At 39.9% G+C, this 16347-nt stretch overlaps 1 protein-coding gene across 6 annotated transcripts in view; it reads right to left on the bottom strand.

Annotated features, from left to right (window-relative positions):
- gtdc1 (glycosyltransferase-like domain containing 1) overlaps positions 1-16347 on the bottom strand; it is a 253451-nt gene that overhangs the window by 177492 nt on the left and 59612 nt on the right. For 3 of the 6 annotated variants that reach the window (XR_010963397.1, XR_010963396.1, XM_067987189.1), the window contains exon 2: positions 12612-12687. Coding sequence is in view for 4 of the 6 variants with exons in the window: in XM_067987189.1 (XP_067843290.1) it covers positions 12612-12687 (76 nt within the window). In the remaining 2 variants the exon portion in view is untranslated. Of the gene's footprint in view, positions 1-12611; positions 12822-14961; positions 15063-16347 lie in introns of those variants that run through there. The other 3 variants (XM_067987190.1, XM_067987191.1, XM_067987192.1) reach the window with 2 other exon arrangements.

The raw sequence follows: 16347 nt of genomic DNA, 5'->3' as shown, positions 1-16347 counted from the left end.
TTGAAGTTCTGTATTATAGTTGTTTATCTGGGGCCTGTGGGTCTCCATGGTAAACAGATCCTTTTCATTTGCATTTGAAGATGAGCACAAAGAGAAAAAGTTAGGCATTCCTGCTTTATCAGAAACACTGTAAATGGAAAATCAGACTGTATGTAGATTTGGCAACATCTCCTGGTGGCAAACCTTTTTAGATTAAGTGGAAGAATTTAAAAGGTGCAAGTAAATTAAATACACATTAATGTTATAAGTCTCATAAAACTTCACAGCACTGAAAAAAAACAAATAGCTATAAATATCCCAAATACGAAGTTCTGTGGTTTACAATGGATTCAAATCTACCAGCTTTGAAGCTTCAATGCAATTCTAACTGAATTTACAAATGCTTTTATCTTTTTAAAAAAAAGCTCTTTAATGTGGCAAAACTATGAGCCATACGTACTGCCACACAATCACGTCACTGTACATCTTCAGTGTGAGAATGATTTGCATTTCCTGTACTGTTTAAGCTTTAACTAGCATTAAGTACCACATACAAAAGAAAGCACTGCCAAGTAATACGCCAAGCTGACTAAAAACAGATGAAACATTTCTATTATAAGGTCAACCTGCAAATAATAAAGAAGCAGGATATTCTGCTCACTGAAGATTCCTTTGTAAGCTAGGGAAAGGGTTTCACCTGGATTCGGAAGGAAGTCAAGACAGACAATCATTTTAACTCTTTGACCGCTGAAAGAATTTTGCGACTTGGAACATAATGGAGGCATTTTCCATCCATATGACCAGATGTACATTCTAAGGTTATTACCTTGAATTTGAGGGGATCAAGATTATCATCCCATCAACAAAAAGCCAACATCAGTCTCTGGAACTTATAAATCAAACTTATAAATCTGAACCAGAAAGTTAAACAAAATATGAATATTCAGGTGACTACCATCCTAGACTCTACAGAAACATATGAACATAATGCAAGTCAAGGATGTAAGTCGCCTAGACTGTAGGTCCATTAAAACAATACAGCATGCATCAAGGATCAGCCTTGTGGCTTCCTCCCTCCCTTCATCTTTAAAAAAAAAAGTTGTGGTCAATTAACAGAATTAACAGTAAAAAGCAAAGTCTCCCTGTAATAACTGGAGCGAAGTGATGCCAGGAAAAGATTTTTCACTTCCCCCATAATTGTCAGCATCATCCTGCAAGTAAGAAGTACTTAAAATAGAAAGATAAAGCAGATAGATGCCAATCATGGATTGCATTCTATCTCTGTAACCTCCTCCAGCCCTACAACCCTCTGAGATCTCTGCACTCCTCCAATTCTTGCCTCTTGCACATCCCCGATTCTAATCGCTCTGCCACTGCCGCCGTGCCTAGACTACCTAGGCCCTAAGCTCTGGAATTCCCTCTCAAAACCACTCCACCTCTCTTTCCTCCTTAAAGATGCTCCTTAAAACCTACCTCTTTAGGTCATCTATCCTAACTTCTCCTTATGTGGCTCGGTATCAAATTTTGTTTGAAAATCGCTCCTGTGACACGTCTTGGGGCGTTTTACTACGTTAATGGTGCTGTATAAATTCAAGTTGTTGATACATTAAACTGTATAAGTAAACATTGTTCAGTTCACTCAGTTAAACTGTTGCTTGGTCGAGCAGCTTTGAAGATAGAAATGTGCTAGTCAGTTTCAGTTTGTAGCTTAGAAACACCTAGCATTTTAAGATCGTGTTGCATCAATAGCAAACAATGCCATCTGAATGCGACATCTGCAGATGCCATGTCCCATTTTAAAAATATGACCAGTGAATCTCCCATTGAGTGCATGGTAATTGGGAGGATATCGTCTTTTATCCATTGTAAGAAAAAACGTTCAGTTAACACCTCTTCAGGATGTGCCAACAACCCATGGAATATCCTTAAAGTGCCGTCACTGTTATGTGGGTAAAGGCGACACCCAATTTGAGTCTCCAAGCAAACAGCGAATGAATGAGTGACCAGATACTTTGTTTTGGTGGTGATAGCTGAGGGATGAATGTTGGCCAGAACACTAATCAGACCTCCCTGCTTTTCTTCAGATGGTTTATCATCTCATCCAAAGAGTACAACTCTGACAAAGCAGCAGTCCCTCAGTTATGCAGTGTCAGCCAACATTATGCATTCAAGTCCATAGTGTGCTTTAACACACTCACTCAGTACTACCAGCTGAGCCAAGGTGACACTTGTAACATACAATATATTATCAGGCCAACTGTTCTTTACTAGCTCAAATTTCATGATTTGCGTGCATACCTGCACATAATGTCTTTGATAAGGAAAGGATGATTTCATGGTGTAGTAGAGAATGGGTTATTATGCTGGCATAATTTAGGTGTTGCAAATAAAATAAATTATTAAAAGTGACATTTGTATGTAAAATAGAGTAAATGTGAGATATATTTAATTAAAAAATAACAAACTGTGTTTAAGTGGAACAATTGATTTCAAAAAGATTGCAGTGGTTTTGGAGTTGGGTGTGTGAGAAATTGGTTGCATGACAGGCGGTGGGGGAAGATTGAGGAGTTTTAGTTGAGTGGTGAGGAGATGTAAAACATTCGAGGAAGAGGAAAAAATGGGGCTGTGGAGAGGTTATTAGTGATGAGTGAGACACAGGTAACCAGCGGTGAGTAGGTGGCATAGTAGGAGTTCGGGTTGTTTGAAGGATGTCGTGAGGAGATAGAGAAGGAGGACAGTTAAGGGTTGGAGAGAGCTTTGAGGCACATGGAAGAGAATTGGCAGGATCAGGTGCAAGCAGGAATAAGAGAGTTGGGGTGGTGATCAAGAGGAGACTGGCGAAGGAAAAACTAAGCAAAGTAAAACATATATAAATTAACTTGCACTTATATAGCACCTTTCACGTCCTCAGGACGAAGCGCTTCACAGCCAATTAAATACTTTTGAAGTGGTCACTGTTGTAATGTAGGAAAGTACAGCAGCCAATTTGCACACAACAAGATCCCACAAACAGTAACGAGATAAATAATCAAATCATCTGTTTTTGGTGGTATTGCTTGAGGAATAAATGTTGGTCAAGAAACTGGCAGAACTGCCTTGCTCTTCTATGAATAACGCCATGGAATCTTTTACACCCATCTGAGGGGTCAGACGGGGCCTCGGTTTAACATCTCATTTGTAAGACAGTACCTCCAACAAGGTAGCGCTCCCTCAGTACTGCACTGGAGTGTCAGCATAGATTATGTGATCAAGTGTCTGGAGAGGGGTCTGAACCAACAATCTTCTGAACTCAGAGGTAAGAGTGCTCCATGGAACCATGGCTAACACTATAATATACACAGGCTGGGAAGATGACAGAGTTGGGGAGTACTGGCTGAGTTCAAGGGTGTTCGAGAATTTTTTATACGTTTATAGACCTGGTAAAAGTGAGGAAGTTGTTTCTGGGATGTGGGAGAATTGAGCGGGGTACTGTGTGGTATATGAGTAATGGGAGGGGCTTACTAGATTCTTGAAATTAGCGATACGTAAGGATTTGATGGTGGTGAGAAGGAGGATTACATGGTGTATCAGTGACAGGAGGGTGGTGCTAAGATGTGGGAGAAGTAAATTCTGAGATTCCAGAATAATGAAGTGGGTTTTGCAATGAGTAAGTACTGGGGAGGGAGTTGTGGAGTGTTGTCGTACTGAGGTCCTGGGATGCAAGAACATTGGGGATGGTGGGGCATGTACGTGATGGGAAAGAGGACTGGGGTAGAGAGTAAAAGGCGGTGAGTGCTAAGGCATAGGAAAAGTGGGTGGGCAGTACCCAAGATGTCAGGGTAGGAAAATCAAATGCGGGGCTTGGGGTTGTGGTTTTGGAGGGAGAGGGAGAGGAGGTGAAATAGAACAAGTTGCAGCAAAGTGGAGGGATTCTTAAAATTTCTGTAGCTATATGACTTGGTAAGTGGGGAAACCGGTATTACTAAAAATACATACCGCTGAATATATTTATCTTAAATATAACGCAGCCGGAGAAAACCTTTCAACATAATCAGCCGCATGCTGTGACCCAACCCAATTCTCCCTTCCACGGCAACCAAAACAGCACCTTGACTGGGCCTTGAACAGCAGTGGGAAGTGTTCGTTAATGGCGGGGACGGATTTCTTAAAAACGTTTCCCCAGCAATGACTCGAGATATGCATATCACTTAAAATTTAAGTGAACAATAAGGAATCCACGATAGAAAGAGAAACGTGATTTCTACGTTGCGAAAAGCCTGTTCCCATTGTCAATGGGAAATGGTTTTAAGTTTCTTAAACACTGAGCATTTCAATAACTTTTAATATTTAAAAAATCGTTCAAAGCACTTAACACAACTTAAAGCCAGATTCCGCTCATAGCAGGAGCCCAGAGCCAGCACCAATATAGCACAGAGGCGGAAATCAAATGGAGTTCAGGTGGGGTAATCCTGTGAATGCAGTGCTGCCTATCTTGGGAGCTGGGAAAACTCCAGATTAAGTGTAGGTAGGCATAATTTAAATGTGGCAGCCAGACACGACGGAAATAGCGTGACAGAAATAGCACAGCAGGAGGAAATTATTAAATGCTGCTTCCTAAAATGCAGGAAGCATACGTGGTATGCAAGACTTTTAATAGGAGAGATTAAATTGATAGATAGACCGATATACACATTTAAAAAGCTTACTAAAACAGATGGGAAGCAAGTCTTCTGCTGACTAAGAGTTCTATGGGAAATTAGATTTGGTAGTCTCAGCCCAACTCAATGTGCACTTTTTCCCACATTTAGATTCAATCAGGAAGAACAATGAACCACAGAGCAAAAAAAAGTGCAGATGTTAGAAACCTAAAACAGAAACAGAAAATGCTGGAAAGACTTAGCAGGTCAGTCTGTATCTGTGGAGAGAACAGGCTAGGTAAAATTCCAGGTGTGCGCCCTTCGTCCACACCTGAAACATTCACTTGTCTATTCTCTCCACAGATGCTGACCGACCTGCTGAGTCTTTCCAGAAAAGTGAACCAGGCTTGGATGCGAAACAATTGAAAAAAATACACACGAGACAAATGAAGAAATACACAGATGATTCTGGCAATTCTGATGTGATTTGGATCACTATCTATTGCAAGGGCCCTGACCTTCATCTAAAATACCAGAGAAGAGATTTTATGATCTTCATGATTGGTGGTGCTGGAATGGAATGAGCAATGGGGACCAATGCATGACCATTCTGACAAAATATACAAGTGCTACATTTCAGTATTGTAATGCATTCAAATAAATTTAAATGACACACAGTGCAATTTCCCAGCCCCATTTAGGATGGAATCATGCTGTGCACTCCATTCATGCATCTGGGGTGTACCATAAGGGAAGTTCCATATGTAAAAGGGACAGATGATCTTGTGCAATTGTTTTAGAATTTTTATTTTTCCAGTGCATTTCTCTTATTTATTCCGTGTTTCTTTTTCTCATTCACTTTGAGAATTGGGGGGGGGGGGAGGAGTCAGAACAGTGAGAAATTTTTATGTTGAACCAAAAATAGATCAACATTGTGCACAAATTCAGCAGTGAGCTGACTGTAATTGAAGTACTTACAAGGTTTCAGCAGAACAGAAAAAGAGCTTAATAAAAGGCAGGGGGCGGGGGAAGAAAAAAGATTTTTCATAGTACAAACTTTCACAGGAGCCCAGGGAGCAACAAGACTTCGTAGCCCAGGTTACAGAATAATAAGATGTTGACAAGTCAAGTTAAAATTAATGATGAGCTGTTTCATTTAAAGCACCCCAAACACACTGTATTAAAGTGATACAAGATACGCCAAAGAAACTAACAGGTACCAGATCCAGACTGGCCTCACCTCTCACTATGCTACCAACCATATCTGCAGGCCCTGACACACTAATCTGGTAAATAATCAAGGGGAGCAGCTTCCAAAGACTCTGGGTCAGCAGGGAACCACTTGCAGATCTTTGTCATCTAACTGCAATGGTAGGGATGACAATGTCTGTGGCAATCAAGGTCAAGAGTTCAATCAGGTTTTCTGCCTCTGCCACACGTTAGGATCACCTGCAGTACCAGCCAACATGCCGCCCACACTTGTATCAAGCAGGTAACCACTGCATTGGTCAACATGGCCAGTAGTTTCATCTCCTTTCCCACTGTAGAGCAGGAGCATGACATGAGTGCCCAATTCCATCTCTCTGCTGCATTAAAGTACATGGGGTCATTGATAGCAGTCATGTAGCCATCCAATCAGGAGGTTCCTATTCTCTGCCACCACCATTTGCACCTGCTAACTTGCACGCTGTGACTCACCTGATGCTACCTACACAAGCTCACTAACTGCATCTCTCAAGATATGAGTCCCTAAACTGATGCTTGCAAATGTTGGCGAGAAGCATCCAGAGTGCTGCCTTGTTCTGGGGCAAAGTGGCAGCACTGGGAAACTTCGTTTCTAGGTTGACAGAATGGAACAAATGTTAAAATGTTGACTCCAAAACACACCTTCAAACAGCCAAAACACAAGGTATTGTGTGTGAGAAAGTAAATGAGGAAAGAGACAAGACATTTGAGTTGGGTAGTACTAGCCCTGAGCTTAGGGGAGACCTGCAATTTCAGGTTCCCCCTCTCCCTTGATGCAAAATTCCAAGGTGGCCTTGTCCAAGGGAGTAAAAGAATAGTGACTTTTGAGTCCTTTCCAGTTCATTTGCAATATGTTGCAACTCATCCTGCAAGCCAAAAAGTAATCCTTAGATATTGTAAGATGAAGGGGCAGATGCGCAGTTACACATATATTCCAACCTGGGTGTCAGCAGGCGCCCATGCATCATGTAGCTAGGTTGTTTTACAAGGATTTTGTATGTCAAGTTGTTTGAAGATGTGAGTGTACCAAAGATTTCAATTGCAAGTTGTAGACGGAATGTGTGTATAAGTACATGTAATAAGCACTGATAGAATAGAACTGTAAGATTGAGAGAGGCTTAGCATGGACCAGTATTAAAAGTGGAACACATTAAGAGATAAAACACTTTCTGGCAAGCACACTTGGGCCATCTACCTAGTAAATGGTACTGTTGGGGTTTTGTTACCCTGGCAGCATCCTTAAAATGTGCCATCTTCTTCTTATTCTGTTCCTAGAACCTACAGTACATGGTGCGGACCCTAGCTGTCACTGCTTGCCTGGCAATGGTATACTATTGTCCTTCGGGGACAATATTCTAGAATGCCAAAAGAGCAATCCTTCTTACACCCACTTCATGCAACAGCATCTGTAGTTCAACAGTCATGAGAGAGTTCACGTTATGCCACTTCTTCACTTGCCCATAGACTACGTTTTCTACCTCTACATTAGTTTAGTTTGCCACTTCTTTTTCTCTCTTGAAAGAATGAAAAATAAAGTGGTTGCAGCCTTTGGAAAGGCTAAAGCTATTTGTGGCGCTGTATGCAGCCATCTACCTTTAAATGACCATATGCCTTTAACTGCAACCCCTTAAGTACTGATGATATGCCGATTAACTGCCTCTCCCCACCCACTTAGGTGAGCTCCTGTTGCCAAGCTGAATCTGGGCCAGCATCTTGCCATGCATAGATAATTAGGGTTGACCCAACAAAAATCGGCACAGTCAGCCCAGTGCGATTCTGGTGAGAACAAATCTTCCTTCATAAACCATGTGAAATTCTAAGCATTCAACCCTTTTCACCTAAATTTTCACTCAAAATTTCCATCAATTTACACATCATGAAAAAAATTCTCATTCAGTATTTGCAAATGCTGGTCATGATTTCAAAGAAACAGGTAGTTAATGAAATTTCCCCTCATTAATCATATACTTCTAATTCTTTTTTCTAAGCAATAAAACAACAAATAAATACAATGTATGCAAAACAGAGCTCATAATGAATTCAGAAGCTGCTGTGGCAATTAGTGAAACAGTCTCATGACTAAAATAGAAATGTAAAATAAAACTATAAGCAATCAGATACCTAGCAACTTCCCTGAGTTTAATCTGATTGCAGTTTCACTCTACAAAATGTTAAACAACTGTATTGCCAAGTCAGTGGGCAGATACATGTGACAAAAATATTTCATGACAGGAAATCATTATTAAACCTGGTGGTTTTCTGGTATTTCTGTTGTGGAAATTTCTCTGTAATTTTTTCAAGGTTTGTGCCATGTGTTCTCTCTTAGTCAAACTTGATTCTGCTACAGTTCAATTTTCAAAGTTTAAAGAAGTCCCTACCTGTTCAACTGAAAAATACTTCAAATGCACAGGCACAAGTCCCGAGGTTGGGGTCAGTTGTTCTATAAAAGCACCACAAAAAACTGTCCTCAAAACCATAACCACAGCATTTTGCTGGAGATCTTTTAGCACTGTACCTTGAGACTTAGCATGTGTAGGGCACCAACTTGTGCTCTTTTTTTTTACTGAAGATGACTTCAAATTTGATGTCTGACAAAACACACTTAGGAACCTAGTCAATCATTTTTTTAAAAAACATTGAGCCAAAATACACTTGCTTTGGGCAAGGGTAACAGTAAGAGCACGGTGCTGTGACTGCAAGGATTTCCCCCTCCCACACAATGCTATCGTCACCTCATTTTAAAAAGTTTCAGAATCGGTAATACAAACTAAAACTGCTTAAGTAATTGTTCTGGATGAAGTCCCTTTCTTTTTCAAATGTTTCAATATTTGATGTAGAATCCTCCCCAGAAACACAGGAAATGGGGGAGGGAGGTGAAGGAGTGCATGAGCAATGTTTTCTATGCATGGATTTGGGGGACTGTTAGCACCCACTGTAGGTATAATGTCTTAATACTTTGCTAGATGCTCAAAATTCACATACAAATAGAATAAGGTCATCAGCTTACATGGAAAAATCACATGGATTCCTGTTCCTTTAAAAGTTAAGTGGCCAAACGATCTTACCCATTTTGCTGTATATGACTCCTCATTCTGGGCTTTGCCCTTAGTTTGCCTAGTAGGGAAGCATTAAATAATAGTAAAAGCACTGAAACATAAACGATAAAGTGGCTCTAAGTAGCACCAGGTCAGAAAAAGAAATTATGGGAAAGCTAGAAAGCTAGGAAGGAGCTTTGTAGGTGCAAGTTAAACTTTTTTCAAAGAATTAGGAAGATCATATCTTTAGTAAGTACTCTAACATTAATCCTCATTCATTTGGCTCAGTAGATAACACACTCACCTCTGAGTCTGAACATTACTAGTCCAAACTCCACTCTAGAACTTGAACAAATAATGTAGGCTGTCTCTTTAGTACAGTACTGAAGGAACGCCACATTGTTGGAGGTGCTATTTTTCGAAGGAGGCATTAAACCAGATCTCCACCTGACTGTTCATATGGATGTGAAAGATTCCATGATAATATTCAAAGAGCAGACAGTTCTCGGTGTCCTGGCAAAGATTGTTCCATCATCCAACACCATCAGAAACAGATTAACTGATCATTCATCTCATTTATTGTTTGTGGAACTTTACTGTGTGCAAATTGGTTGTCATGTTTACCAACATAACTGTGGCTGCAATTTGCTTTGGGATGGTTTAACCTTCAAAATTATTCTTGCTGAAAGTAGCCATGATGTGGAGATGCCGGTGATGGACTGGGGTGTGCAAATGTAAGGAATCTTACAACACCAGGTTATAGTCCTATAACCTGGTGTTGTACAGCCAGGTTATAGTCCTATAACCTGGCTGTAAGATTCCTTACATTTGCTGAAAGTAGTGCAGACCTGTATGGAGCAAGTGGGGATGGATCGTGTGCGATTTAAATTTTTCAAACAAGGTGTGCCTGCGCGTATGGGGAGCTCTTCCTTCTGCAAAAATAAACGGTTCTACGGTATTCCCAATGACTGTCTTCGATGACTCTCCAGCTACCCGCGTGCAGCAACTTCAGCTCAAGTTTGCGGAAATCCAATCCGTCGTCGGAAAAATCTTCCCGCTACCGGAGGCGCCAAGTTTAAACGGTAAAAGCCTGCTGCACTCCAGCGAGTTAACAGCAACTACAACGAACAATAAAAAGCAAACTGAAAAAAATGTAAATTCTCTCGAAAGGCTGATGACACAAATCACCAGTACAAACCAGCCTAGCGCTCAGAGCCAGCAATCAGAGCACTGCATCACTGAAGCTTGAAGTGAAGCATTCCACCGGCACCTCAGGCTCTGTTTTGCCAATAAAATAAATTTCTTAAAGAAACTATTCATAAGAATTTTTAACAAGCCATAATGAAAAAAAAAATAACACCCATGGTACAAAACAGACACACCACTTGGCCTCGGTTCTTCACTAAAACACACCACCACCCCCCATCGTGTATCCTCTATAAATGTTTTACAGCACTGAAACATGACTTTATAAGGGAGCGATGTACTTGGTGGTGGAGGGAAAGAAAACAGCCACCATTGCCCGTAACTCTCCTTAAGGGATTAGATCTCGAATTCGCCTCACTCCCTCAACTCTCTAACTCTCTGCCCCCAAAGATCCTGACTAGATCTGAGGTTTACTTCCATGAGATCTGATTCCCTCCAAAACTACCCTGCAGCGCCATTCTGTGTGTTAAAGTGCGGGTTATGAGCATCAGCAGCCTACTCAACAAGTGGGGCATCACAGCTAAGCATGACACATCTTCACATGTAAATTTTCAGCAGGAGCCATTGGATAGTTTTCCCTAAGCCAGAGGTGCAGCCAACTGTAGCATGTCTAATGCTGCCACATCCGAGATCGGTTAGCTCAGTACAGAGCCGTGATGGCACTACAGACCTCTGGAGGGGAAATTTCCTCTGCTGGCTATTTGCACTGAAATCGTGAAGGTGATGATAAAGAATGCATTTAGGATATTGCTACAAAGAGTGAAGAGAGCAAATGTCCCCCCCGTATTTTATGGCCCAGTTCCACACTACGTCATGTACTTACCAAATGAGCAATCAGGGGGGCATAACCTTAATTGCTACCGTACTTTGCCAAATCAAGACATGGGGAGTATCATATTGGATTAAGATGCAAATATCCAATAAATGATTTTTAAAAAAATATCTCAACCAGGTAAGTGGAGGAAAATTGCTCAATGAGACAAGGCAGTTCTTTGCTAAGGAGGGTGAAAGTCAGGTCAACCAATGGCACTCTTGTACCAAGCCTCAGCAACAAGTTACAGAGCGAGCCTGGGGGCCATATTGCTCGTGGTCAAGCTCTGATGAGTGGTAAAAAAAGGTAAATTTAAACAATTAAATTTCTGACATATTAATTGGACAGAACCACTGTAAACAGAAAATAAACTTGCCCGACACAAAGTTTTGTTCAATTTCCCTTGTAGCCTCAACATACACTTGAACTGTTTTCTGTTATAACATCTGTAAAGTAGTTTCTTTTCCTGATTGATGTTTTCCATTTCATTTTCAGACTGGTAATACGGGTTGTTACCAAATAGAATTAACTAATCTTACTGAAACCCAGAACAATTCTTTGTTCACAGTACTCCCTGGACAAACTTAAACAAAAATGGGATTCAGATTTTGCATTTAAAAAAATGGCTGTGCTCCTCAGAGGGCTACATCTGGATAACTTAATTTTAAATTAGCTCCAGGTGTAGGTTAATAATGAACGACTGGAAAAGGGTAGCCTACAATGGAGCTTAAAGAGAAAATGTCACCACCAATATAGATTTAAAAAATGAATTAGTTAAACATGGATAAAAATGGACACCCAAAAGTAATGATGTCATGCATCCATTTTAAAATTTATGGGATTGATTCATTCAGTTTTCAGTCCTCCTTTTTGCAAGTAGTGGTTGTGTCTTGGAACAGTGATGACCAATGCACCCAGGTAGTTGATGTGTAATCACATTCACAATGAAAGGTTAACTATTATAATGTAGTCACTCCAAGTTGTATCGATTGATCATTCATAGTTGATTACTGGGGAATAACACTATTAATATACGTTAGAAATAACAAACAGTTTTCCCCCATGCCTTTGTTCATTTTTTACTAATAAAATATTTTCCATTTAAGCAGTAGATGATGATTACATCAGGTGAAGAAATTTGGAGGATGCCTCAGCCCTATAGCGTATGGGAGCCAAATTAACAAGAGACTGAGTCATTAACCCAGGGGTCTGCAATGATCTTGTCATTTCAATTGCATATATTAATTCAGCTTTCTGACAAGGTCAGGCTCAATATCTCCTCTGAGCCTGTTCCCACATGATGTCATCAGCATTTCCTTTATATATTTTTTTAAATGGATAAATAAAAAGTAACAGTAGTAAACAGCAAAAAAAGGCGCTTAAAATTTAGTCACATTAGTTTTCAACTGATCGATTTTAGAAAGGGCACGGACGACAACATTCTCTTTAATGCAGTGTCTTTCGAAATCAAAATCGCACATTGGAAATGAACAGCTTTCATCACATTTTAATACTCCTTCTGCCACGAAAATATTCAATAAACAAGAAGAGTGTTAGAGAATGTGACAGTTACTGTGACAAAACGTTTGGCACAATATTGACACTGAAGATTGAGTTAATAAAGCTTTAGAAAATGTATAGGGAGTTCCCCAGCTATCCCACATAATAACCACTTCCAAGGTAATTAAGCTCTTGTGGCCCTCCCCTTTGTTCTCATACCTGTAATTTTCACTGGGTGGTATGGTCTGCATGAAGTAGAGTGCAGCAGTACGGGCTCTCCAGTGCCATTTCTTAGCTGTTAAGGTAAAGACAGAACATCTTTCAATCTCTTCTTGAAGTAGGTCAAGCAGCTGTTTGTGGGAACCCCCATAAAAGGCTTCAATCATTAGGACACTCATAGTGGCACCAGTATATTCATGCTACAAGCACCTATGAGTAAAATAAAAAATTAAAATTAAGTAAGTTGTTATTGCAAGTGACGGGGAAGTGTTCATTTTGTATAAGCTAGACTGGAAATTGGTATTTCTCGTGCAACAAATGAAGCAAAGCTACATTTTAAAAAGCTATTAACAATACTGTAAGGTTAGCCACAGAACATCAAACATGGTAGAGTAGCTTTCCCTGGTGCCCCACCCCCACACTGGAGAACTTCATACTGAAAACAATCAATGGCAAGCTAAAACCAAAAGCAGTTTGTCCTCTGATACATCAAGTACCATCGTTACTCCCTAACTTTGTTTTTTTGAGAGCCACAATACCAGCAATGCCTCGAGAGCCACTCTGCAGTAAAAAAAAACTATAAGACCAGCAGTTCTATTTTAACAGAGCTCTTTTGCCTGCTCAATGGAAGATCTTTTCTTAACTAAGTTTTTCAACAGCACTGTCAATCAGGATCAAGCTACAATATTTTTGAATTCCTGCATTTCAAAGAATGACAGGGGTAGAAAAAGCAACACCCATAAAATTGCATTGATGAGCACCTTCAATGTTTCCCAGCACATGACCCACTGATGCACTGGCGTGTTGTGCGATGGATTTAATGGTCTTCAGTCGCACTTTACAGCTGTAAGTCATATGAAAACCTGCATTATGTCATCACTCTGCACTGATTGGTACTTCAGGACAGGTGGTTGCTTAACCCAAATTTAATCTCCTTTATAATTCAGTACAGTTGGGACTGAGAAGGGGATAAGAAATTTTCAAACAGGTGCATATTTAAATCTGACGACAACTGGTGTCACTGTATATAAAACTCATCAAACTATTAACAAAATGGCCTTTTTGTTAACTAACATTCTTGAGTGCTTAACAGCTGGGTAAGCTTCTCTCTTGCTGTGGTAGGTAACTTCCTTCATCTCTCTCACACATGCTTGCAGATTTTGTGTTAAACACACTTTTGCAAATAGATTTAAAATATTATTTTGTTGTAAAAATGATTTATACTCTAACATGGCACAATAATGCCATGGCCCATTTCCTTAAATGCAATAGTTCCACAGCAATGTATTATTAGATTACTGTCCTGTCGCACCTCATAAAAAACAATAATGAACTTGCAGGTGTGTATTACGATAAGCGATGCACCTAAGGATTACTTTAGGCATTTGAATTCCCTTGATATAGTACTTAAATTAATCATGCTACATTATTAAAGAGATCGCACAGTACCCCATAGTTGGCTTATTGTACAAAGGCTGAATTTCATAATTTAGTTAAAGGTCGTGTAATTATAAATATCAGTCACCATCATTTTTGTAGCATTTTAAAATGTATTTTGCTACAATGAAATTGCATTTTAAAAGAATCAACATATTACAATACCACAGGCGAATATTAGAAGTAGCTCATGAGTGTAGATCTGATTGTGATCATTCTGAAATATGATCCGTGTAAAATTAGAAAAAAAGATACCATCTCTTTAATAATGATCATCTTTAAATTAATCATTGCCTCAATAATACCAATCCAAAATGTATAGCAAATCATAGATTTTGAAAAGAGTGATCTTTTCCTGCCAGCCTATCTATATAGACATTAAATGGCCTTCACACCATATTGCTATGAACATACGCAGTCTTTGTAGATTTGCTTATTAATGTGGCACTTGTGCCTTCGCAAAAATATATCTTAATTCCATCAGTTCACTTTTGGGTTGCTTTCCACGATTAAAATAACAGAACCCAGAAATTGTAGGTGGCAATGTTACCAGACAAACACTTAATACATTCATCTGACCTTGCTGTGTCCACTACTTTTACATGCGTATTAGTACCTCCACCAAAGGAGCAGACAGAGGAATGCTACGCAAATGTTTTAAACCTTAGTTTGTTAATATCGCCAACAGGCATAGATGATATTTCCTGTCTCACGGTTATGGTTCTACTAGTTTTTTCTGTATGCAAGATTAATAAAAATGGTCTTGGTTTAAGCTGAGGCACACCTGGTCAGAAATTACAGGGGTCAGAAAGCCTTAGAGATAGATGCATTAGTTCATTAGAAAAAGGAAGTCAGTTAGCTAATGCTGGTCACCACCCACACATCTTCATCTGGAAATTCCATAGCTACATACCTTTCCATTAGTGTCACCAGGATGACCGGATGGCTTTTTAAAATATGCACAGTTTAACATACTGTGTAAAGTATTGGAACTTTGCTTCAAAGTTTGTCCATGTCATCCTGTTTTAATAAAATGTGTATCATGAGAAATCAATTACAATAGTTAAATCAGCCCTTCATGTACATGACATGGATTCATGTGATGCTACTCTCTTCAAAACTGCTTGATTCTGAGTCAGTGAAGTAAGTCTGCAATGAAGCATCATTATTGCCTCAAGCTGAAATATCTTAAAACAAAAGCACAAGATTTTGTATACCTAAAGATTTACATATTAAAGAAGGATCCATCAATGCAAGATGTACGGTCGCCGAGAGATTCCTGCACTTTGATCCTGAAGTAAGCATATTACTCCTTGTTTGTGACTAGAATCCCGATTGTAGAAGCAATCAAATTAAGGTATTCTAAGTCAATCCCCGTTCAGTGAGAAAATTGGGACATTTATTTATAGCAATTATCAAAGTGCTTTCATGCACCCACGACATACTTCCTGTATTTCCACCTATAGCACCATATAAGCAGAATTTGATCACTATTAACTGATGCTAACAAGTTGCATTTATATAGTGCCTTTAACATAGTAAAATGTTCCAAGGTGCTTCACAGGAGCGTTATCAGGCAAAATTTGACACCAAGCCACATAAGGAGATATTAGGACAGGTGTCGAAAAGCTTGGTCAAAGAGATAGGTTTTAAGTAGCGTCTTAAAAGGAGAGGTAGACAAGCAGGGAGATTTAGGGAGGGAGTTCAAGAGTAGGGCCTAGACAGCTGAAGGCACACCTGTCAAAGGAGGGGCAAAGGAAATCGAGGGTGCATGAGGTCAGAATTGGACGAACACAAAGTTCTCACAGGATTGTAGGGCTGGAGGAGGTTACAGAGATAGGGAGGGGTGAGGCCATGGAGGGATTTGAACACAACAACAACTTGCATTTATATCGCTCCTTTAACGTGGTAGAACGTCCCAAGGCAGTTCACATATGAGTCATCAAACAAAATTTGACACCAAGCCACATAAGGAGGTATCAGGACAGGTGACCAAAAGCTCGGTCAAAGAGGTAGGTTTTAAGGAGCATCTTAAAAGGAGGAGAGGTCGAGGCAGAGAAAATTAGAGGGGAATTCCAGAGCTTAGAGCCTAGGCAGCTGAAGGCATGGCCACCAATGGTGGAGCGATTAAAATCAGGGGTGCGCAAGAGGCAAGAATTAGAGAAGCACAGAGATTTCAGAGGGTTGTAGGGCTGGAGGAGGTTACAAAGATAGGAAGGGGCGAAGTCATGGAGGGATTTGAAAACAAGGATGAGAATTTTAAAATCAAGGCATCCCCAGATTGGGAGCCAATGTAGGT

This window comes from Heptranchias perlo, chromosome 7 (genome assembly GCF_035084215.1).
Source record: "Heptranchias perlo isolate sHepPer1 chromosome 7, sHepPer1.hap1, whole genome shotgun sequence".
Classification (NCBI taxonomy): Eukaryota; Metazoa; Chordata; class Chondrichthyes; order Hexanchiformes; family Hexanchidae; genus Heptranchias; species Heptranchias perlo.
The sequence above is the reverse complement of the archived record's forward strand: the minus strand, read 5'-3'. Positions and strand labels throughout refer to the sequence as shown.